General features: G+C 43.4%; 1 protein-coding gene across 1 annotated transcript; it reads left to right on the top strand.

Annotated features, from left to right (window-relative positions):
• OLFML1 (olfactomedin like 1) lies at window positions 1–24,775 on the top strand. Its single transcript, XM_045842480.1, has 4 exons — window positions 1–600; window positions 1,922–2,210; window positions 22,834–23,620; window positions 24,716–24,775. The coding sequence occupies exons 1-4, from the start codon at window positions 475–477 to the stop codon at window positions 24,717–24,719; spliced, it is 1,206 nt and encodes a 401-aa protein (XP_045698436.1). The 5' UTR covers window positions 1–474; the 3' UTR covers window positions 24,720–24,775.
• Window positions 24,776–25,702: the final 927 nt, after the last annotated feature.

Here is a 25,702-nt window from a genome sequence, read left to right as displayed (position 1 = left end):
GTTCCATCTCTGAGAAGTTGGGAGTGGTGTGTGTTAGGTCTGGGCTGGGATTGGACTGTAGAATCCCCATGGGAAGGAAAGCAAAAGGAAAAAGTTTGGGAGAGGGGAGAAGCCCTTCCTGCACTCACCCCGATGCACATTCACCTAGGCCTAGAAGCAGGGTGCAGCCACTAGGCTAGGGAGGGTCTGTGTGTGTCAAGGGTGATGTCAACAGATGCTGGACCCAGGAAGCTCTCTACCCCAGGTCAGCCTGCAGGGCCTCCAGGGACTGGCTTGCCAACAGCTGGACTTGATCACCAGCTTTCAAAGTGAGGTCACACATCTGGTGGAATAACAAGCAAACTTTGCTTTCCGGCTGTTTTTAGAGGATTTTCACAGCAGCGGCTTGAAACCGGGAAACCACCACCTGGACCCTTGACTCTTCTTGGAGAGGCACAGCATAGGAGAGTCCACCTGTGGGTGGTTTGCAGGACAATGCTGGCCCTTCGGCGAGCTTCCGCTTTCCTGGTTCTGCTCCTCTCAGCCTTTCTGCCCCCGCCACAGCGCGCTCAGGACCCAGGCATGGTGCACTACATCTACCAGCGCTTTCGAGTCATGGAGGTAGGTGGCATCTGTGCACCTGATATGGGAACATGCCTCCCGGAAATCGCCTTATCTTACCCACGCTTCCCTATCTACTTGGGTTTGTTTTCCCAGATAGTAAATGATAAATACATTGCTAAAGTTACACTTGAAACTTTTTATACTCCAGTGGTTTACAGCACCAGAGTCCGGACTGCACCACTCCCCGACCTGGAGCAGGGCCTCCCTCTGTGCGGTTTTCTCTGTAAAATGGGGATGATAATGGAATGTACCTCATAAAGCTATTCTGAAGATTTAATAAATTGTTCTGTTAGAACATGGCCTGGCACACTGGGAACTGTCCAAAATGTTATTATTCAATAGCTCTACTTTTAAAATATGAAAATTGAAGTTGGGGGTCATTTTTTTCTTCATTTTCACAATATCAGGATAATAGCTAATTTTAGCTTTTCCTCTTGTCTTTTCATGATAAACCATTAGGTCATGGTAACAAGTCATAACACTGTTGTGCCAAGAAGCTGTCATAGATTCCTTTGCCAAACTAGGTTCAGATTTAGAAATGAGCAGATTTCAGCAATGTTAGGCAGAGAGAAAGTATCTGGGCCCTCTTCTCCATATGTTGCAGCCACCACGTCATTAAACTTTGCTAAACCCAACATTTTTGCAGCATGACGAGGCTCCCATGGACAAATGTAACACTCTGACCTACCTAGCCTTTGACACAGCCCTGGTCTTGACATTGACTATTTCATACTTAATTGCCCTGCTTTTGTACAAGTTAAATGATAAATTATCTTCTTTCAAAGACACTCTTATCTCCAATATTTATTTTCAATGTTTTTCTGAAAAATCTTAAAGTCCAAATTATTTGCTCATCTAGTTACAGTCAGGATTAAATAATTCCACAGAGCAAGCCCAGCACATTTCCCAATGTTGTCAGGACAACAGGCTGGAGTCTGGAGGCGGCTGTGGATGGAATGTCCCCAGGCCACTGGCCTCATGCTGCTTCTTCACTTGCTTTCTCCTCAGATACCTCCTCCCCACTCTCACCTCTTGAAAGTGCTGGAATTATACTCAACCACTACATGTAGCACCCACTTGCCCAACATTTTAAGATATACATTTATAGATCTATGACTAAATGCACAAAAAAATTAAAAATTGATTCCTTAAAGTGTCAAAAGTACTTTGAATTAAGAAAATAAGGGGGTGATTATTATTTCCCCCTTTCTGATTATTTGTATTTTAAAAATCTTTTTTCTATGAATGATAGCTATTTATGTTACTTGGGTAACTTCAATAACTAGTAGTAATTTGGGAATTTATTTTCTGACTGAAGCAAGGACTGCAAAAATGTACCCAAGCAACGAGGGCATACATTCAAGACTTCCGCGAGTTCTCGAAAAACATATCCGTTATGCTGGGGCAATGTCAGACCCACACGAGTGAATATAAGAGTGCAGTGGACAACCTGGCACTGAGGGTCGAACGTGCCCAACGGGAGATTGACTACCTGGAGTACCTGCGAGAAGCTGACTTGTGTGTAGAATCAGAGGACAAGATGCTGGCAGAAAAGCTAGTCCAAGAAGCTGAAGAAGAGAAAAAGATCCAGACTCTGCTGAATGCAAGTAAGAGACCTGTGTCTTTTACACTGTCCTAGGGACTGTCACTCAGAGGTGCAGACGTTGTGGGGGGTGCTGACTGAGTGTGAGAGTAATAGCTGCATGTGCACCCTTGTGTGCTGTGCTGGGGGTGGGGCAGCCTTAGCAGGGAGCAGGTGTCCAAAGGAAAACCCATTCTTAGAAAGCAGCTTTTTCTTTCACATAGCATTCCTAAGGGCCCCATGGAAGGTCAGGGCTACAGTGTCAGAGGTCAGCCCAGGTAGGGCATCTCCTGATAGACCTTGGTTTGATGGAGGCATGTGGTTCTAGATCCTTCCAGGGAGAGGGACAGGTTGGTGGATTCTCCTAGAGCTCTGGGAGTAGGGAGAGGCTGCCAATGTGCTGGGCATCCCTCAGGGTCGGGGTCTGCAGTGAATGATTATTGCGTGTGCTGTTGGGATGGTGATATCTAGGGGATTTGCCTCCTATCTCGTGGTCCATCAGAATGACTCCCAGGCCATTAAGAATAATGTTTAGGTGCTCAAATTAAAATAACAAGTAGCAAGCAACAAGAACATTAAAAAAAAAAGAAAATGTCCTACACATGAGTCCATTTTGTTAAAACCATGAGGGGCACAGTTCCCCCAAGAGCCTATATTATGAGATGGTTTTATTGCAAATGGGAAAACTTTATTTATAGGCCAAGTGTGTGTGCTCCAAGTGTGAGAAACCCCATTAGGGAAGGAAGATGGAAGCTGAATGCCATCATTGTGCTAAGGGTGTCACACACCTTCTCAGTGTGACCTGCGCAAGACCTCCATGGTTCTTCCTAAATGAGGGGACTTGTGATGTGAGTTTTGAACAAAGAAATCAGAGAAGAATGTGCAGAGGGCACATGTCACAGGTATGAGGGACTGTCCACTTTCCCACATAGATCTGCAGAAATGGCCAAGTGGCCCTGTACAGGGCAGGTGAATGCGGAAGTAAGATCGAAGAGTTCAGTAGAATCCAGATAATGAAAGACCTTGCATGCTAAGGGGGTTGAATTTGACTTGAGGACCTACAGAAACCGCTGAGCAATTTTAAGCAGTGACATGACATGAAGGAAGAAGGCAAGGCTAGAGAGAGGAGACCTGTCAGGGGAACGCTGCAGTAATTTGGGCAACAGTGATTGATGGTGCCTGCATTAAGTGTCAGTGAGATGGAGAACAGATGGGTTTGAAAGTCACTGAAAGTTGGAATCCACATGGCTCAGTGACTGATAATTAAAAGTGAAAAGAGAGTGAGAAGGATGCATCCAGGATGTTGAGACAGGAGACCCAAGAGGAGTTTTGGAGCTCTTATTACTCTACTATCTTGGGGGAGAGCACTTACTAATCTTCTAGATCGTTTATTTGCTCACTGCTTATTTTCTGCCTCTGCATCCAGAACATCAGCTCAATGAGAGCCTACATCCAGCATTTCATATCAGTGTTGGGTGCCAGTGCCTACAGTAGTGTTTATGTTCAACAACTCTTGGTTAGTGAACAACTAAGAGAACAAATGAATGAATGGATGGAAGGGTTCTCAGCACAGACAGAGGGGCTATTAGGCTTTGAAAGAAAAGATAACATGTTATCTCGGAGTCAGAAGACAGAGAGGAGGATGTCTTATCTATAATAGGAAAGAGTTGATCAAGGTGGTCAAGTGAGTAATCCTTTTTGGCCCTGACACTGCCTTCAGATGAACTATCCTCTGAGAGGGAAAAACTGGGGCTAAGCATGGGATGAGGGAAGGGGGGAAAGGGTAAGGATGAGCCAGCAGAGCATGAACAGAGGCTGTCCAAAATGCAGATGGGTAAGATTGGGTACTAATGTGGCCTGAACTAGAATGTGCCTGAACTTTTGTGCCAGGGATCAGGTGGGACTCCAACCCTGAACAGTTGTACTGAATTGGATCCCTGAGCTGCTCCTGGTCCCTAAACACCCTGAGCCCCTCAGGCCTTGAAGTTGCCCCTTGCCACTACACCTTAAGCTCAGCAAGGGCCCTGAGTCTGGACTTGCTGCTTATTCAACTCTCATCCTCTACCTCATCCCTCAGACACTGGAGGCTGAAATATTCCCTCTCCTGGTTCCATGGTGAGTGAAAACTTCTCTTTCAGCTTTCCAGAGATTGCTCCTTTCATGCCTGTTGCCTCTGGGGCGCTCATTTGGTGACTCAGTTTATGATTAACAGCCACGTTTTCCCCCACTATTGGATGGGCCCTGTCTATATACACAGTGGGGATGGAGAAGAGAATTGAACACACTATGTCCTGAACTAGCTCTCTTACTGCTTCTTTACTCTGGTCTTGCCTCCTACAATCCAACTGCTGTCACGCAGGGCTTCCCACCACACAAAATGGATCACACTTCTCCTCTAAGTACAATTATGTTTTATCATTCACCATCCATTATCACCAACAATAAAAAAATCCATTTGAATCTGCACTAGTCTTATATAGAGAAGACCTCTCACAAAGTGGCCCAAGATCATGTCCAGCTTCTTAGGTTCCTGTAATTTATCCAATGCAGTTGCAACTGAAAATACAAATATTGTTTTCTACCCATCCTTTATGACTCAGAAATGCTGTGGATTCTCCGGGAAGCCTTGGTGGTGGTGGGGAGGGGTGGAGGCACAAGACTCCGGGCAGTTTGGCCCGTAGAACTCCTGCAGCACCTCACTCAGTCCTCCAAGGGAGTGCTAGTACTTTCAACAATATGTGTCCATGTGTAGTTGACTGCTCAACCAGACCATGAGACTATCACATCCCTACTTCCGTATTCCCAGGGTCTGGCTCAGGGCCTCCCATGGAGGAAGCTGTAAAAATTGTCTACAAAAGAGCCCAGTTTAGGGAAAGGAAAACGTATAAACAATCACAACTGTGTGATTAGTGTTCCTTAGCCTATTATTTTCAGAGGTTCTCTGCCCAAACATAGACTTTGCAATGCCAGTTTATTCCCCTACCTTACACTGCTTTGTATTTTATATACTGTGCCCACCCTTCACTTTTTTTTTTTCCATTTCTGTTAGTAACTATGTCTATCTTGGTTTTCAAATGCCGTATAACAAATTGCCACCGATTTAGCAGCTTAAAGCAATACACATTTATTCTCTCAGAGTTTCTGGGGTCAGGAGTCCAGATACAGCTCAGAGCCTTTGTTCAAGGTCGCAGGAGGGAACAATCAAGGTGCTGGCTAGGCTATGTTCTCACAGGGGGCTCAGGGCTTTTTTCTAGGCTCACAGAGGTTATTGGCAGAATTACCATAACTTTCTCTTGGTGGTAGGACTGGGGCCCTCAGCTTCTGGAGGCTGCCCTTTCTGTGGGCAGCTTACAACATGGTTAGTTGCTGCTTTAAGGCCAGGAGGAGAGGGCCTGTCTTCAGGAAGTACCCAGTCCCTCTTTTAAGAGTTTTTATCTGATGTAAGGCAGTCCCACCCATAATAATCTTCCTTTTGATGAACTCAAAATCAACTGATTTGGCAACTTAATCGTGTCTGCAAAATCCCTTCAGCTTTATCTTATACTATAATCCTATCATATTGCCAGGTCCTGCCCTCACTGAAGGGGAGGGGATTATGTAGGGCAGGGATGTCAGATCCATTTTCATGGGGGGGCCACATCAGCGTTGTGGTTGCCTTCAAAGGGCTGAAATAATTTTAGGACTGTATAAATGTAACTACTCCTTAACTATTAAGGAGTTGAAATTACATTCGGCCCTTTGAAGGCAACCACAAGGCTGATGTGGCCCCCAGTGAAAATGAGTTTGACACCCCTGATGTAGGGCATGCCCACTAGATGGTGGGAATCTTGGGAATTGTCTTAATAGAGTTTTGCCTACCATCCTGGCTGGTGTGGCTCATTGTATTGAGGTCTGGCCTGCAAACAGGTTCCATTGCTGGTCAGGGCACATGCTCAGGTTGCAGGCATTGGGGGCATGTGGGAAACAACCGACCCATGTATCTATAGCACATCAGATATTTCCCTCCCTTCCTTTCTCCCTCATTCTCCTCTCTCTAATAAATAAATAAATAAAATCAGACCCACCTTCTTCCTATAAGTCTTTGCTCTTCCTGTCTTCTAATCTTGGACTGCAGGGACTGAGCCAGCTATGGAATTTACACTAAAGTTTCTGAGACTGAAGTCTGAAGACACCTTGGGATTATGGGCTGGGGAAAAATCACCAGAGGTCACATCATAAGGTTTTGTTCACAGATACATTCTTGGCTTTTTTTCAGAAAATCTGTAGGGACAGGACAATACAACTTCCTTGGAAAAATTCAATCTTGTATCTCAGGAGATTTCAAGAAAATCCTAACATCAGTCTAAATGGTTCTTATTTATTCTGGAAATGTTTCTTGGGCAACACTGAAGGACCAGATACTGGGGATAATTAATAAGATCGAGTTGCTCTGTAATGAAGCCATTCCCCATAGAGCAGTTCCTGGTCTTCAACCTTTATTTAGAAAAGATCCCCGAAGATATTCTCATGAGTGCTACCTGAGTACATCCCAGGATGTTTAGGGGTTATATAAAATTTTGAGAATCTTAACCTTAACAAACGCTCTATTTCTCTTTCTCCCCCTCTCCCTTCCTCCTTCTCTTCCTCTGCCACACATTCTTGTACATGTGTATGTGCACACGTGGCCAGACAAAACCAAAAACACACACTTTAGAATGCAGTGAGTGAAAGTTAATTGAATACAATCTAACTTACATTTGGAAATCATTCCAAGTCTTTGATTATTTAACTCTTATTAGTACAAACATATTTTGCATTGCAGTTGGCAGTTTATGGCAAAGCACGTTGCCTCAGATACCCAATCAAAAGTCTTCAGCCAATTCCACTTGCCTGCATTCTTGTGTGGATAAGAGTATTAACCTCTTGTAAATAGCTTGTAAAGGAAAATTCTCCAGGCAGTCAAAACAAGGCATTATAAAAGATTTTATATTATTTCCTGTTTTAGTCCAACTCCTTTTATTACAAGGGTGGGTACAAGTTACCTCAAGTAACCCTCTCCCTGCTGAATTAAATAATTCATATCTTTTGTTAGATCATATCTTTTGTTTGAAAGAAGAAAGTCTTTTGCTGTAAATTTCAATACCTCTGGGATCCATTCAGGTAGTATAAATGTGTGTGCCTCATATTCAAAGCCGTTAAAAACAAAATAAAATCAAAATAAAAACAAGTAAGCAAACAAAAAACCCACTGGAAGCCAAATAAAACATATCTGTGAGCCAAGTCCCAGGGCCAGTTAGTCTGCAATGAATGGAAAGAAACATTAAGATGTGTAACTCTAATTTGCAACAGATATACTGACCACAAAGGAGGAGATTGAGAGTATATACATGAGTGTGAGCAGAGGAGTGTGAGAGTGCTCTCACACACACAGGCTCTTCACCCAGAAATTGCTGCCTCTGTGGGGCCAGCAGCACTGGATGTATGTGTGCAGCTTATCCTGTGCTGCCTCCTGGAGAGTACAATAGGCCACTGTGCTGCGTCCAGAAAGGCCCGTGTACACAGCACTTCTGTCCATCCATCTGGAAGGCCTGTGGTCTGTGAGGATACCTCCATTCCCAACACTACAGATACTAACAGAAGGTTCCCAAGCCGATGGCTTTGGCTCCAGATTCAGTGAACATCTATTTATTCTCTCTATGACTCACTCATTTATTCATTCATTCAACAAATATCTAACTGAAGTACAGATATATGTTGGCATTGTGCCTGGTATTAGAGATGGAACATTGAATAGTGCAATACAGCACCTTGTCCTCAAAGAGCTCACTGCCAGGTGAGGTAGCCACCTCAGCAAATAGGGCAACAGCTGGAGTGTGACTGTTCTGATAGAGGTGGCACAGAAGCCCAAGGGGCAGGCATTAAGTAATTAAGCAAGGTCAGAGTTGCTGTGGAGATGGGGGAAACTGTGGAAGGTAGAAAGTAACCCTCAAGCTCAGTTTTAATAATAAAAAGAACCAATCAAATGGAGAAAAAAGGGCACTTTAAGCAAATGGAACAGTAAATGGAAGCACGAAATCCTAACTGGACTTAGGGTTGAGTAGATCTCAGATGAAGGGGGAAGTCTTGGAGCAGAGATGAAAGAACCAGACAAGAGCTCAGGTCCTTTGTGCTAAGTCAGGTCACACTTTCAAGCTGTGGGAAATGAAAATGATGTAAATAATAGTAGCTAGCATTTATTAAATGCATACTGTATAGCAGGTACTCTTTAAGCATTTTTTATATTGGCTTATATCATCTAATTCTCACGAAAGCTCTGTGAGATAGATTTTATAATTATCCCCACTTATGGGGAAGGAAGTCAAAGCACTGAGATGATAAGCAATTATTGCCCAAGGTCTCAGAGCTAACTGGTGCCAGAACTGGGATTTAAACTAAGGCAGGCTGGCTCCCACAGTACACCTCTCCCATCATCTGTTCTGTTTGATAGTGGTAAGCATGGGGGTGTCAGGACTCAGAAGGAGGTTTTTGGAGGGTCATTCTGGTCACAGTGTACAGAACAGACTGTGGTAGGGGAGGTTGAGTGTGCACATAAGGGCTAGAGAGGTCATCTCCAGGCCTGCTGCAGAAGCACTCAAGATGGGAGCCCTCTGTTCTGAGACTAGATGTCTGCACCCACAAGGCTCAGCTGCTTCTGATTTTATTGAGGGACACACATGAATATTACTGAACAGCAAATGGGGTCCTGCTGCTCGCCACCACCCTCTAGGCAAAATTCAGGAAGAAAAGCTTTGGCAATAAAGGAAAGGAGTCTTTATTCAAAAGCTACACAATTTTGGAGTAACGACTTCCCACATGTATTAGTCACTTAAGCCTATCCATTAAGGCTAAACTCTTTAACACCTGAGTTCTCCCATCATTCCCCCTGTTGGTTTTGAATTATATTATTTCTATAGGGTTAGTTTACAGACTAAAACAACATAAGATGCAAAAGCTACACAATTTTGGAAGAATGGCAGGCTTCTGCCTCAGACCTCATCCCCTCTAGGGTACCCAAAGAAGAATAACCCTGCCACCCTCTCCCAGGCCAGCCCAATCCTAGGCTGCACCTGGAGTTTCTTCTCCTATCCCAAACCTATCCAAATTATCATCCTTTGGAAAACACAAGAAGCTGTAGCATGATCAAGCAGGCATTCTTGAGGAATCGAGACTGAGAAACAGTCTCTGCCCTCTTCTTATCTTAAATCTTCTGGCCCATAATTCCATGGGCTGTAGAGGTATTCAGCTTCTCAGCCAATCCCATCCTAGACCATTTATCATTGCCTTGGGCAACCTCCTCCTACAGCCCCTCCCTGCTCCTCCCCAGTGATCTGATCAGATCTCTCTGTATTAGGAATACCATGTCAATCCTCTTGGTTGCTATTTGATGATGAGTCCTACTCCCAAATAGCTTGGTTTAAATTATTCCTTTAAAACCTGGCCTAGAAGGGTCAATTTTCTTCCCCCACCTTCCTTATTTTTAACTCTTGACTTTTCTTCGTTTATTGTTAAACAACACTCCTTTGCTTTCCTCTGGTGTTCTTTGTTAGCAGAAGAGTTGCACACACTTTCTTGTGCTAGAAATCTCAGGGGCATCTCTTTTGCCCTTATCTGACCAGGTACCATATCAAGTAGATTCTTCCTTCTGAATACCTTTTAAATGTATCCTTTCCATCTGTACCACCCTCTCATCATCCCTGCTCTTGATGACTGTAAGAGCCTCCTAACTGATCTTCTGGCTTCTAGTCTCTTGCTGGTCCAGAGCTGGCTTCCTCCTATACTGCCATCAGTATTATCTTGCTAGAGTTACTTCATCATTGCCTTATCAACTTTGATGGCAACCACAACCTACAAACTAAAGCAAACCCCATAAAATAACATAAAGAAAGCCCTTACAACCTGACTTAGCTTTCTTTAAACAATTTGTCATGTTATTCTCTATGAAAGTAATACCTACTGATTAAATAAAAACTGAATATTGTATATACTATATTTATTGTATTTACTTTCATTGTAAAAGTAGATAGCAAGCCAACCTGAATACGGCAACTTTGAACATTTTGTCTTTGTCTTTTACCATTGCTTTCTTTCTCCATCTGTGCTCTATGCTGGGTCTGATCTGCTATTCTGAAAACATGAAATATATCCCGTGCATGCCTGCATTATTCATGCTGTGCTCCCCAAGTCTACTGTAGTGCGTGGAACGGAGTAGAAATCAGTATTTTTTGACCTTGAGGAGTAGTTTATTAGATAATGGAAGAAACTATTCATATTTTCCAGAGATTGCATTAAGTACTTTTTATCTGTTATTTTTTCCAAGCCCATGACAACCCTGCTGTATAGAGACCATTATGACTTCTTTTCAGATGAAGAAACTGCGGCTCAGAATGTTTCATGCAGTTTATGTTCCTCCCACTCCCCTGCTGCATCCAGAGCATCCATCACCCCTGAGACACACTAGATTCATCTCAGCCTTCATCTCTGCTCACTATCCCTTCACCATCCCCCAAGTCAGTTATCTGTTGCCACAACGATGCTGCATAACAAAACACTCTGAAAGTGAGCAGTCAAAACAAAAATCACTTGTTATTTCTCAGGAGTCTACAGGGCAGCTGGACAGCCCTGTTGGTCTGGGCCAGGCTTGGCCACTCTCGTCTGTGTTTCCTACTGGCACATTGCCTAGGGATGGCTGGTTGAGGATGGCTTCAGCAGGGATGGCTTGGAGCTCCACGTGATCTCTAATATTTGAGAAGGTGAGCCTGGGCTTGTTCTCATGGTGGAGACCGGCATTTCAGAGAGGGGGCACAGGCACACCAAGATGTGGTCACTTTTACCAATTTTTTTGCCCAAAGCAAGTTCCATGTTTGGCTCCAGAGCCCACCCTTCCCCTGGAACCTCTCGTAGCATTTACAAGGCTTTTGGTCTTGACACTCTGCAAACAGGCAGAAATCAAGATGAGTTTTTAAGTTTACAAATTTCTCCATGAGAGCAGTGAATTGGGCATTGGTGTGATTGATGGTTTTGAGATGAGATCAAAGAACCAAGTGAGAAGACTGCTGTAAAGTTCAGGTTCAGGAGAGCAGGCCCTAGACTTTGAGAAAGGACGGCAAGAACAGAATGAAATCAGATTGATCTCACAGGAAGAATCCATGGTGAATGTCAAAATGACCTTGTTTTCTAATAAGGCAAATGGGAGAATGTCAGTACCATAACTAGAAATTGAGGACATTTCTATCCTTTTTAGTTTAGTTTTTTATTACAGGAGGAAAAAACACTATGCAAAAAAAAAAAAAAAAGCTCAGTTTTCAAATGGAAAATAAATAAAAGCAAGAAGTTCATAATTATAATCTTGGAATGCTTAAATGTTGCAACTGTCAGGTATTTGGTATGAACTGGAGCCGTGTGATCAGACATTCCCCAGAGCACGGCCCCTTCCCATGCGTCACTTCCCATCAGCGTGCACCAGCCTGGATGCTCTTGGACAGTATCCTCCAACTTTCAGTCTCGGGACCCTTTACATTTTAGAAGTTATCAGAACCATAAAGAGTTTCTTTGAATTGAAGTTATATCTGTTAATATTTACCTTATTCATCCTTAAAATATAGAAATTGCAACATGTGGCAGATGGCGTTCCTAGTACAAGACATACAGCAGTGAGTATAACAAGTTAGCCAAAGCCCTGCACTCCTGGGGTTTACTTTCTTTTGAGGGGAGTCAAACAGTAAAGGTGTTAAAGACAAACGTGTAACCTGTCAGGTAGGGGACAGTAAACACTCTGGAGGAAAATCAGTTAAGGTAAGGAGTTATGAAGAGCAGGCCTCTTCCAGAGGAGGCATGCGAAGGAGGTCGGCTGTGTGGGCTCCAGCTCTGGGGCCCCAGGGCGGAAGCAGGCAGGACTCAGATGGCACCGCTTTCAGTTTCCGTGCTCCCCCATGGGTTCTCAACTCAGGGCTGTCGAGCAACACGCAGCCATGCAAGCAACTTTTCTTCCTCATAATCTATGCTAATCACCAATAAAGAGAAGCTGTCAGGGCTCTGTACTGGGTGCCATGGAATACTTTGAATTTAGTGCTGGGCACCTAGAAAAGCCTCTAATGTGGATTTACCAAAGAGTTCTTATAACTCACCAACACCTAGGGTGTTTATTGTATTCCAGGCCTTGTTTAAGCCCTGGGTTCACAGCCCTGCAAAGCCGCCCCCTGTGGCGCACTGAGACCCATTTCCTATCACCCAGGCACTCAGATCATGCAATAAGACCTGCTTATGTCCACACACACCTCTTGCTATTCAAATAAATTTTATTCCTAAATTGGCATCACAGGAGCTGGGGTGGCAGATTTAGACACTGACTAATGCTGTGCTGTCTGAATTGAATTAATTCCAGAGTTTGGGTGGTAAGACTGAATAGGAAAGAAGTATGTATTGTGTCCCAGGCACTGTGAATAAAAACACAAATAAGACACATTCTCTGTCTGAAGTGCTTGCAAGGAGACAAAGTGAATAAGCAATTCCAAGTCGGCATGATGGACGCCCTGGAAGAGAAAGGGCTGCACAGAATGCCTTGGACACAGGAGGCGCAACCAACTGCCCTGCGGGGGTCTGAGAGTTTGGTTTCAAGGACAAGTAGATGTAGTCCAAGGTGGCAAAGGTGAGCTGAGGGCAAGTCCGGGCAAAGTCCAAAACTTCTGAGAGGCCACGGCAAGTTTGGTGACTAGTGACTTGTCTAGTGTGGTGGGGAAGTGACAAAAGAAGGCAGATGAAGGACCTTGAGTGCCATGCTGAGGTATCTGGAACTTATTCTGTGGGGGAAAAGCATGAAATGGCCCTAATTTCTAGAACAAGTAAGTTCCCGTTGACAATGTCACTGTAACTGCTTGAAGCAGTGTAATTGACTACTCACCCGAAAGCTGTCATCTTCCTCATCCCAGTTTCTAACATCACACCTGTCATTTGATGGGCATTAACAAATGTTTATTAACAGGAATACAATTCAGGTGCTTGAAAAAGTCAAGTTTGATAACAGATTTTCAGGAAGCAGTCAAAATGTTTATGGTTTTATAGCAATTCTCTCCTTTTTAATAAGTGCAGCCCTCTTCTTCCCAAGCAAACAAGTCCTCCTTTCCCTGTCACTATGTCACACAATCTGTTACCCTGTCCTTGAGTTTGGTTTATTACCCTGTTCCCTCGGATCTAATCATTATTAAGACCTGACTTCTCTTTTTCTGTTTCTTGAATCTATACTCCTTGTCCTATGTCATTGTTATTTAGATACCTCTCATCCGGATTATACTTACAGATGCTCCACCTGTCCTTCTGTGACCCCTCCCCCACCACTGCCCCCAGTCCATTCTCTACCAATATCCAGACCAATGTCCTAAAACAACTCCTACTGAGTCACTTCCCTGTGGAAGGACAAGTCTCACCAGGTCTGGAGAGTGTTGTCATTAAATAAGGGGGAAAGTATTTTTTTTTAATTCAAATAAGTGATCTTTGTATATGAATTCACTGTGAGGGCTTGGGCCAAATTCTATCCTAATTGCTCGTCTGCAATTCTGCCTGAGGGAGAAAGGACAGCGTTTCATTCTTTGGTTTGCAGGTAGAACCTTACATGTCATTGTCTCTGTTAAATAATTTGCATCTTGGCTGGACTCAAAGGTTTTACATTTATTTCCTATCCTTCCTTTTCCTGCAGCTAATTATCTCTTCTCAAGGGCAGCACAGCAGAGTCTCAACCTACCCTTTCACTCAAACACTGGAAGTATATTCTCCCCAAATTCCACAAAGAGGAATGTATAAAAATCATATACTATATGCCCTGAAAAAAACTATAGATAGCATCCAGCCTAAACCCCTCCTTTTACTGCTGGAAAAGCTCAGTTAAGGCTGATTGACAAGGGACTTTCAGGGAGACACAGAGAGAACCAGAGACCGAGTTCAGACCCCTTAGGGCTCTGACTCTGTGTCATAGGCTCCATCTACCAAGGACGGGATAGGAGAACAGAGGGAGCAAGCACATGGGGAAAACAGTTCTTTTTTTCCCCAGAACTCTTTCCCTGATCTAATCCATCCATCAACACTCTCTTTGTTTTACTGTTTCTCCAGGGACTCTGCATTAGCATGGAGGCATAGAAGGAGAACAGATTTCTGTGCTAGTTTCTGATGTATTTTTTTTTTAATTTCTCAATTACAGTTAACATCCAAAATTATATTAGTTTTAGGTGTACAGCATAGTGGTTAGACATTCCTAAGCCTTATGAGGTGATCCCCTTGATAAGTCCAGTACCCACCTAGTGCCATACATAGTTGTTACATTATTGTATTCCCTATGCTGTATGTTACGTCCCTATGACTAGTTTGTAACTGCCAACTTGTACTTCTGCATTTTAAATGAACATTTTCTTATGGGTGAGACATTGAACATGCCTTGCTCTTAGACATAATCCCTCTCAGCTGTGCTGCAAGCCTGAAGACTTTCCTCCCAGAAGGATGGGCAGGCTGGGTGCTTCCTTGACCAGGCAGGTATCATTGCCCTGTGAATAGGTCCCAGGGAGGCTACTGCCCTCACCCACCCCTCCCCTGGCACACCCAGACTCACCTACTCTCCACTCCTTCCCACCACACACACACACACACACACACACACACACACACCCTTCTACCATGTCCCTGGGGCTGGCTGGAGATGTCCTGGCTGGCCCTGCCTCCTGGCTCAGATTGAGCCCAAGGGCCCATAGCTCTGTGGCTTATCCAAGAAACTTATCCAAGTAACTTATCCAAGTTTTAATTTTTTTTCACTTGGGAAAAAGAGATTAAAATATCTACTACTTGGGCTTATTGGAAGAATTGGATACATTATTCTAAATAAAGTACCTATCACAGTACCAGGCACATTGTATGTATTTATAGATATTTATTAACTTCTCAAGCCTTTGTGCTTGCTTTTCAATAGGGGGCAGTTTCTAAACTTCTCTAATATTCCTCTTCCTCCCCATTAAAGGTATCTGTGATGCAGGGTTAAACCCTCATTCATTCACACTCTGTGGTCACCAGAGAATATGGGAGGAACAGACCATTTACATAAAACAACATGAGCTTGTAAAACTGAAAAACTGGGGTCTGGCAGGGAGGGGCCCTAGTCAATGGAAGCCCACTCCTCCTCCACGCCATAGCCTGCAGCCCCCTGAGCTCAGTGTGGCTGAGGATCCCCTGTTGGCTCCTCATGGAATGCATAGGTTCCCAGCTAGCCCAGGCTTCCCTGCCTTCCTCTGGGGGTTGGCTTCCTCTAATGCAGGCCGGCTGGGACCAAGATGACCCAGAGGTCACAGGGAAGCAACCCCTAAAGCTGGCAAATATATCAGCTGGAGGGCATAGTAGCAACTGATGGCTGAGAGACTCCTACGTCTCTGTTCCAAAGTCAGGCTCTGGCCACACTGGGGGCCGGGCAAGTTCTCTGGTCATCTGGAAGCACACATTGACAACATGGCCACTGAAAGGACTGACCTTCCTGGGACTTGGCTTTCCCAGCTAAGGTTGCTCCTTGTCTCTACTCCTACCAGAGGTTCCTTTGATGAGAACCTTGTGTCAGATTTTTAAATGAAATAATGGATTTGAAAGTACCTTAAAAGCTTTAAAGTACTTTACAAATAGTATTTACTTAAGACAGGACTTATGATCACAGTTCCGGATATGCAGCACTAGAAAAGATCCTAGAAAAACATCTATTTGAATGAAGCGATTTTCCTCATTAATTCAACAGATAGTTATTGAACCCATTAAGCGCTGAGTTGGGCAGTAGGGTACTATAGTAAACACTAAGACAAAGGCCCTGCTTTTGTGGAGCTTGCAGTGTAGTGGGGAAAAGGGCAGTAAGCTAATAAATAAAACAGATAACATAATTACAGAATGTGATAACTGATCTCAAGAAAATAGGAAAAGATGCTATAGGCTATAGAACATCATTTTAAATTTAGATGCAGTAGTCTCCGGAAGCTTCTTAAAGAGATGATATTGAAACCGTGACTTGAAAGATGAGTAGGAACAGACTGTGGAAAGATCAAGAAAAACATCATTCTGGGCAGAAAGAATTGTAAGTGCAAGAGCCCTGAAGCAGAAACAAATTTGACATTCTCCCAGAATAGCAAGAAAGCCAATGCAGTCCCAAAGCACTGAGCAAGGGGGAGATGAGTAGATGATGAAGTCCCAGAAAAAGGCAGCAGCCACATCATATAGGTCCTTTAAGACAGTGTTCCCCAATCCCCAGGCCACAGACCAGTCCCAATCAGTGACCTGTTAGGAACCGAGCCATGAAGGAAGCTTGTGTGAGCCTCCCACCTCCAGCCTGAGCTCTGCCTCCTGTCTCTGCCCCCCGCCCCACCCCCGCCAGTGGGAAAACTGGTCCCTGGTGCCAAGAAGTTTGGAGACCGCTGCTTTAGGACAGGGTCAAGGGTTAGAATGTTCTTGTAAAAGTGATAGGAGAGAGGATTTAGTAAGTCAGTCACATAATTCATACTTTTAAGCAAATCACTCCTACTGTTTTGTGGAGAAGATACTGTTGTTAAACAAGAGTAAAATCAGGAAGAGGAGTTAGAGACTATTTTCATGATCTAGGAAAAGAAGATTCAAGGAATACAAAGGAAGAGGAGGTGGGAAGATGGGGAGAGAGATGCATTTGAGCATTTTAATTAATATTTAACATCATATCTTAAAGATAAGCTTTACTAGCAGAACTTGCTGGTGGTGGGGAAATGGAGGAAAAGAAATGAACCATGACTTCTAGAAAAGAAACTTGCTTGATGGTTCTTGCCAGAAATGGGAAGAATAGGATAAAGGAAATTTGTGGCATAAAAGCAGGGGTTCTGCTTTAGACAGGGTAAATGGAAAGATATCCAAGTAGGGACATTGAATAGGCAGTTGAATAAATGAGTCTGAGACTAAGTAGACATCAAAATAGGATATTATTCCAGATACAAATTTGGAATTCATTGTTATTTAGAATTCATATGGAATTCAGAGCCATGAGATAAAACAAGGTGACTTGGGAAGTGATGGCAGATAAAGAATAGGTATGAGGACAGAGTACTTAAAGGTAGAAGATGAGGAAGAACCAGCCATGGATGCCAAGAAAGAAATCCAGAAAGATGGGAGGACAAACAAAAGGAGGGGTGCTCTGAAGTCAAGAAAAGAAGGAGTTTCAAGTGGGAGATGGTGGTCAAGTAATGAAATTTTGCTGAGAATTTGAGTAGGTTGGAGACTGAGAATTGACCCTTGGACTTGTCAATGTGAAGCTTGTCAACTGACAACCTTGACAAGAACTGATTCAGTGGGATGGGCAGGGAACTTCGATCACTGATGAACTGAAGTTTAGAGTAGCTGAGAAGATAATTGGAGGTAAAGTGAAGGAAATCCTCTTTTAAGGGGTTTTATTAGAAAGTGGAACAGAGAAATGGAGCCACACTAAAAGTTCTGTTTACTGAGGGGAATGATCTAATAGGGAGGGGGGACTATTGTCACAGGAGTAGGGAGATAATTTTAGGTGCTAAATCCTTGAGTAGTAGAGAGGGGATTAGATCCACTGAAAATGTACCGAGTAGGAGGGAAGACAGAAACTATGGGTTTAGGTGCAATTGGTAGATTTGGTGGTTGGTAAATTCATTCATTCATTTATTTGTTCATCCCTTCCTTCAGTAAATAGTGGCCAATGTGTTAGTTGCTATCCAAGGGGCAAGACATGCAGTGATGAATGGGCAGTAAGACAAAGCTCCTGTCCCTATGGAGTTTACACTCTATTGATGGCAGTCAAGCAATAAATGTAAACATTAATTTATAATAGGTCAGATAGAAGATAAGAAGCACTCTTGAGAAAAATTAACTAGGGCAAAGGGGCTATGTATGGAGAGCTAGAGAAAAGGTTGCCTTTTTTTTATCAGGTTGTCAGAAAAAGCTTTAATGATCAGGGAACATTTGAGAACAGCTGTAAAGGAAGCAAGAGAGGAAGTCATGTAGATGTCTTGGGGAAGATAGCTAAGTTGCAAGCAGAGGGAACAAAAAGTGTCTAATTTCTGAGGCAGGAGAGAGCTTGACACAATTTGAGGAACAGTAAGGAGGCCAGTGTGGCTGAACAAAATGAACAAGGCAGGAGAGTTGTAGGAGACAAGATCAGAGAGGCAGTGAGGGGAATAGCTCACATATGCCCCCGAAGGCAAAACCTTGAGCATTACTCTCCGTGAGATGGGAAGTCACTTGTGAGTTTTGAGCAGACATGTGACATGATGTGACTTACAGTTTTACGAAACTCCCTTTGGCTGGAAATGGACAATGGGGGTCAAGAATGGAGGTGTGGTCACCATGTGGGAGTCTATTGCAGTAACTTAGGTAAGAGATGTAGTTCTCAGATTGCTCCTATTTTTGCAGTGAAATAAGAGGCAAGAACTTCATGAGAGCAAGAAGGGAATGATGGAGGCTTAAGGAAAGAGAAAGTATGATAATGGAGGATGATGTCTTGATTAAGGAAGTATGGTAGAATTTTTACCCAAACATCTGACAGTAACAAATAGTTTGCTTAAAATTCTTACTTACCTCACAACCTGTACTGTGGGACTTCTCTGTGCACCTTTCTTCCTTGTGTCCAGTTTCTCTCCCTTCACCTGTTTTTTGTCCTCTAGCTCTAGACAACCTCCAGTTGGCCTATAGAACCCAAGCATTTATTAAGCAGAAAATGACAACCCACTGACACATACAGCTTTTTATACCAAAACCTGTGGAAGGACTTCAGGAGAGCCCATTTTTCTTAAGAGATGGTTATACACGTCTATCATGCTACCACCTCACCCTCCAGTCAGTGAGGGAATCCCATAGAGTTCCATGCTCTTGTTCAGACCATCCTCTTCTGTCCACAGTACAGACCTCATCAGGATTTCAGGGAGACCACAGGGTTCTTCATGCTCTTTAGAAAGACCAGGACTCCCTGTCTCCATGACATTACTCACCTCACAATAGACTGTCTAACAGAGCAGTCCCAACATCAAGTCCTTAATTAGAACTGATGACCCACTTTTCCTGAAATGATCAGTAGAACTCATCTTGACCCAAAATTCTAAGACTCTAAGGTCATCTGGAAAATAACATGTTTAGGGCCAGGTGGAAATGGCTTACACCACTTCTGTCCACATCTTGCGGGACAGAACGCCAGTCAGTGGGTGTGGCCTAAAAACAAGGAAGCTGCAAATGTGTAACTAGGGATGAGGAAAATGAAGTGGCATTTGATGAACACATACAGACATTGTCTCTGCCAGGAGCAGACAGAGAAAAGACAAGTAGGCACACAGAGACAGTGGTGACACAAAGCTCAAGGAGAAAGAAATCTTCAGAAAGGAGGAACTGATCATGATGTCATGCTTCAGAAAGGTCAAATAGGATATAGACATAAAAGGTCTGATTTTTCAGCTGGGAAGTGCCTGGGAACATTATGAAGGGTAGTTTCTGTGAAGTTATGGTGACATGAAAGAATGGGAGGTGAGAAAGTAGGTACAGAGAGTACAGACTGTTCTGTAAGATAATCTAGTGAAGTTAACCAGAAGAGGGTGCCTGTTGAGGGAGAATGGTTTTTAATGCAGGCAAAATGTTTATAAGCTAAAGTACTCGTAGTGAAGGAAAAAGTCAAGATAACAGGAAGGTGCTAATTCATCAAGGAGGTCTAGGAAAAACTAGGAAAGGGCAAGGCCAGAGCACAGTGAATATATTAGTCTTGGACAGGAGGAATGACATGGCCTCTTCTAAGACATGTGGGAGGGTAACAAGGGTAGGAACAACTAGAGAAAAGTTTGTGAGGGAAAGGAAGTGAAGGGAGTTCATGTCTAATGGTGTTTATTTTTCAAAGCGTTAATCTGTTGTTTTGAAAGGAATGATGGGATGGTCATGGGGGGGATTTATCAATAAGATAGCTGTTATATGGTGATTATAGTGGGGAGGAAGGTCAGCGGAAGTGGGAGAGGGTATAAAGGGGATAAATGGTAATGGAAAAAAATACAATTAAGAAAAGATAGCTGCTATGTGGAAGATGGGGAGGCGAGGGCTAACCATGAAAAGCAGTATTGTGTTTAGGGCTCAGCTGAGGTTGGAGACCCCTAATGTGTAGTGGTACCAATATGCACCATTGTAAGGTTTTCTCCACCAACACACAGCTCTTCAGAGCAAAGGCAGATGTCTGAACTGAATTTTGTAGAGTGAATATGGTGGAATAACTAGGGATTGGCAGGTGATAGGGCTGCTCAGAGAGCTGTTACAGAGGTCTAGGATGCATAGGAAAGGAAGTGACGCCAAGAGAGGGCTGATGGCCTGGGAGAGAGTAGAGGTCAAGGGATGGGGCGGCATGAGGAAATGGAAGAGCAGAGGAGGTGAGAGCAAAGGAGTGAGAAATGAAAGGATTAGATGTTATTGTGGCAGAAGGTAGGATGTTAGAGCTTTAGATGGATAATATGGAGCAGCTCTGGGGGTGGGGGGATCCAGAGTATGACCACGGGAGAAGGTTACTGAAGCGGTTTGAAAGTAAGGTGCCGTGGAGTCGAAGAAGTTGAGGTGCTCAGAGGCTCTTCACACATATGGGGGAGTGTCCTGGAAAATACTCAATGATTTAGACTAGAAGGAGTTGATAGCATGAGATACAAAGACAGAAGGTTTTTTGCATCAAAGTGGAAGGATAATAGTCTGGACAGTGGAAGTGGCAAGGAGGAGCTAGAAAAATATGAACCTCTCTTTTCATTTCATCTTCCTCAATGTAGTTTATGCCCTAATCATCCTGTTTGAACTTTTGAAATATTCTTCTAATTGGTTTCCCTGATTTTTGCCTCTCTCGTGTACCCAGCATACATGACTGCCAACTTAATTAATCCTGTTGAACAGCCTTGACCATTGCTCACTCTTGCTCAAAATCTGCAGTAGCTCCCTATGTGCCAGTAGAATAAAATCCATCTTCCTTAGCCCCACCCTTGAGATTCCAGGCACAGAGCTGGTTTCAATCTACTGTACTGCTTTGATTTATGCATCTAATTTGAGGCAGTATCAAGTACTTAGTTGGTATTGGTTTAAATTTGATGTTACCTATTAATACTAATCTTGGAGGACTTTCCCAGATATGTTTTTTTTTAACTGTCAGGAATGTTCTTCCCACTATCTCAGAATGTCATCCTTCAAGGGCCAATTCAAATGAAGGTTAACCTCTGCCTCAAATGACATCTCTGTTCTCTGTTCTTCTTGTGCAAGAAATTTCACATTAAGCTTTATATTCTAGTTAGTAATAGTAAGCAAGAAGCAATCCTAATTTATCATTGTACCTCAGCCCATTGCACCCCCAGCTCATAACACCTGGGTCAGTATCTTGCCTTTGTAGGTATCCAATGTCTACTGACTAAATGCATGAATACATTCATGAATAAATAAACAAATGGATGAATAGAGCTCTTATGATGCTATAGTAGTTTAAGGGCCAGAATCCTTCACTAGAAGATGATCTCCCGAAGGTATAGGGTTGATTTTATATAATATATGGTGGGGCAAAAGTAGGTTTATATGGAAAACCTACTTTTGTATTATATGGAAAATACATATGTATGAAAAAGTTGTTTGTATGGAAAATAATGCAACAATTAATAAATAATAATATAAGAATAAATGTTTGTGTCTCATGTACTCACAATCGTAAACCTGCTTTTGCCCCATCCTGTATGTGCGTGTATATACACAGAGAGAGAGAGACAGACAGAGAGGGACACAGAGAGAGACAGAGAGATTTTGCATAGAGTAGAAAAGAGATCTGTTGCTTCAAAAATACTGTGGAAAAAATAACCCCCAAATTGAGTGACTTAAAACAATAATCATTTATTCTCATGGATCTGTGATTGAGGGTTTGAATAAGGGATTGAATAGATCTGTGATCCAGGCTGGGCTTATTTGGGGTGATTTGGTTTTGTTTCAAATGTCTCTTATCCTAACTGAGGCATGACTTTTTTTTCATGGCAGTGTCAGAAATATAGTTTTTTACCCTCAATATTTAGCACTGTTCTGGGAGCATTACACACTAAGAACACAGAGATTTAGATACACAATAAAATCTTGGCAAGTGGAGTTGAAATAGGCAGCTTCACACCTAAGTTACACCTGTGTCAACCTCAAAGTGCTCCAGGAAGGTGTGTCCAACCCCTGGCCCAGGGGCCACATGCAGCCCAGGATGGCTATGAATGCAGCCCAACACAAAATCATAAATTTACTTACAACATTATGAGATTTTGTGTGTGTGTGATTATGTGTCACAATGTATTTAATATGTGGCCTAAGACAACTCTTCTTCTAGTGTGGCCCAGAGACACCAAACGGTTGGACACCCCTGCCTGAACAGGGCCTCTGACAGCAGATAGCTGTCCTAATGAGTAACAGGCTGACTCTTCTACGTGTGCAGCCACTCACTTAGCAGAGATCTGTTTGGTGATTTAATTCTTTGATTTTTGAATCATACCATAAATTGTCATTGATCTATATGTGATAACTTCATTCTAGACATTAAAGGCGGTAGAAAGCCATCTGTGAGAAAAGCAGACACCTCATGTTTGTAAAGTAACCTCCCTTTTCTCCTGTTTGGCCAGGCTGTGACAACATGTTAACAGGCATAAAGTCTCTGAAAATAGTGAAGAAGACTGTGGACACACATGGCTCTTGGATGAAGGATGCTGTCAGCAACTCTCCCAAGGTTTATCTCTTAATTGGATCCAGAAACAACACTGTTTGGGAATTTGCAAACATGCGGGCGCTCATGGAGGATAGCACCAAGCCAGGCCCCCGGAAGCTCATCTTAACACATTCCTGGCAGGGAACAGGCCAAGTGATCTACCAAGGCTTCCTATTTTTTCATAACCAAGGAACTCCCAATGAGATAATCAAATACAATCTGCAGAAGAGGACTGTGGAAGACCGAATGCTGCTCCCGGGAGGAGCAGGCCGAGCACTGGTCTACCAGCACTCCCCATCAACTTACATTGACTTGGCTGTGGATGAGCACGGGCTCTGGGCCATCCACTCAGGGCCAGGCATCCATGGCCATTTGGTTCTCACCAAAATTGAGCCTGGCACACTGGGAGTGGAACACTCATGGGACACTCCATGTGGAAGCCAGGATGCCGAAGCTGCGTTCCTCTTGTGTGGGGTTCTTTACGTGGTCTATAGTTCTGGTGGCCATGGCCTGCATCGTATCACCTGTGTCTATGACCCACGAGGCACTATCAGAGAGGAAGATCTGCCCAACTTGTTCTTTCCCAGGCGGCCAAGAAGTCACTCCATGATCCATTACAATGCCAGAGATAAGCAGCTCTATGCCTGGAATGATGGAAACCAGATCATTTACAAGCTCCAGACAAAGAGAAAGCAGCCTCTAAAGTAATGCATTACTTCCAGGAGGGAGAGGCCTTGGCCCTGAAAGCTGCTCTTGAGGACATAGATGCCACAGCCCCTTTTACAGTATTGAATCCCTCTAATCACATACAGTGATAAGGTCTAGAAGTCAAAATGCATGTGTATTCTCCCTGATGTTACTGCCTTAGAGACCTTCCAAGAGCTTGAATGAGAGTCTGTCATTCAGAAATTTCAACAAATTCTAACCCATCCAAACCTCCTGGCACTCAAAGCCTTCCACATTCTGATCTAGCTTACTTCCAGCCTTTTCTTTTACTAGCATTTACTCTAACTCCACTCCCCACTCCCCTCCAAGCAGTTAGAAATGTGGGCCACCCCTAATACTCCTGGCTTTTCTCTCCTCTGGCCTTTGCTCAAACTCTTTCCTCTTTTACAAATGCCTTTTGATATTCTTCTATTTTTACTCCCCATCTAAAGTACTATTTTTTATTGATGTTTAATCTCGATTTTCCCTAGCTCTGCCCCTCCATCTAGCTAGATAGGTATAATAATAAGGTAACTACATTAACATTTGAATACCACTTTCCAGGCATGAAGTGTTTGTACCTATGTTACATCACTTAATTCTTACCTTAGTCTTGTATGTGGAGCAAATCTTTGTAGTTGCCATTTTAGAGATGAGGCAAGCTTAGGTGAGCCATTCAAAGTAACACAGCTACAAAATAAAATTTAGAGCTAAATACTGCAAATCCCATCATTTTTTCATTGCCCAAGGAAGCATCAAATACAAGGGAGGACCCCCCAAAAACAGGAATTATCTTCTGGAGGGCTGGCCCCTTGTAGTACATGCTTCACCCCATGAGGTAAATGTTCTAGGAATCCATCTGTATCAGTGTACCAATTGGTGTTGTTGTCAGAGGCTGTGTTTGGCTTCAGGGAATTTTTCTGAAGACCCTGTCAATGGGTTTATCTATTTCATGATGAGTGATTTATCAGCACACTGGCCCACACCACACTGAGTATTCAGCAGTTTTTGACCTAAGATGGCATGACCATGGTGCCCCACCCTCCCTATTCACCCGATCTCACCCCAAGGGACTTTTTTTTTTGTTTTTCCAGATGAAACAAGATCTCAAAGGGAAATGTTTTGCCAATGCGGAAGAGGTGAAACAAACAAATGGCAGAAGCATTAAAAAGCATCAAAATCAACGAGTTCAAAAACTGTTTTGAGCAGTGGAAAAATGTCTTGATAGGTGTATTGTATCAAATGGAGAGTACTTTGAAGGTGCCTGAAGTTTAAACATGTAAGAATAAATACACAATTTTTTATAAATAAATTGCAGTTTTTGGGGTCCCCCCTTGTATGTATGTTTGTTAATCAAAATTTTATAAGCAATATGTTCATCATTTTATACTAAAAATAATGGTCTGCCCCTTTAACCACTTTTCATGTCCACATAAGACCTTCCTATAGGCTTTTCAAAAGCTACTTGCTCCAGAATACCAGCCTGAGGGTGAGGACCCTACCTCTAGCCTCCTCTTGTCTAACTTTCCCTGCATCTCTCTTCTTGCTTGAGATACAATAAAACTGACACTAAGCAAACAAATCGGATCAGGGTATATTTGCCTACATATCTTCAAGCAAAGCAGTTTCAGGGCCTGGGCTTACCGTGAGCAATCCCCGACACACTGAGGCCCTTGGTAAATATTCTGACTCTGGATGGAAGCCAGAGAGCCTCCAAGTGACTCCCTGCCACAGCAGGCATGCCATGTGCCACAGGGGATGGAGGGCAGTTGTGCTGGGCCAGCAGGGCTCCTTCAAAATCTTTCCCACACGTTTGTCCAATTCAGCCTGGGTTTGGGTCACAAGTGTGGGCTGTGGTGCCAGTCTGTGTCATGTGCTGAGGCCTCTGTCTTTCCAGGTTGGTCACATGAGAGGGCTTGCTTTGTACACTTGCAGCTGTTTCCAGACTCTGCCAGGCTCAGGCCAGGGCCACAAGCAGTGAAGAGAGGTTTTCCCCCAGCTTTAGTATTTGAGTAGATCTTTGACAGAATAGAATTACTCACTTCATGGATAGAGTACAATTACCCACCGTGCTAATAAAG

Source organism: Phyllostomus hastatus, unplaced genomic scaffold, assembly GCF_019186645.2.
Source record: "Phyllostomus hastatus isolate PE091 unplaced genomic scaffold, TTU_PhHast_1.1 phas_contig_399, whole genome shotgun sequence".
NCBI classification, from domain to species: domain Eukaryota; kingdom Metazoa; phylum Chordata; class Mammalia; order Chiroptera; family Phyllostomidae; genus Phyllostomus; species Phyllostomus hastatus.
Note: the sequence above shows the minus strand (reverse complement) of the source record. Positions and strands in the feature narration are given on the sequence as shown.

Bases quoted from the DNA above. Each gene is read 5' to 3' on its own strand.
- OLFML1 (XM_045842480.1), top strand. From the start codon at position 475: ATGCTGGCCCTTCGGCGAGCTTCCGCTTTCCTGGTTCTGCTCCTCTCA. The intron at 601-1,921 runs GTAGGTGGCATC...TTCTGACTGAAG, and splicing joins AGCGCTTTCGAGTCATGGAG to CAAGGACTGCAAAAATGTAC. The intron at 2,211-22,833 runs GTAAGAGACCTG...CTGTTTGGCCAG, and splicing joins CCAGACTCTGCTGAATGCAA to GCTGTGACAACATGTTAACA.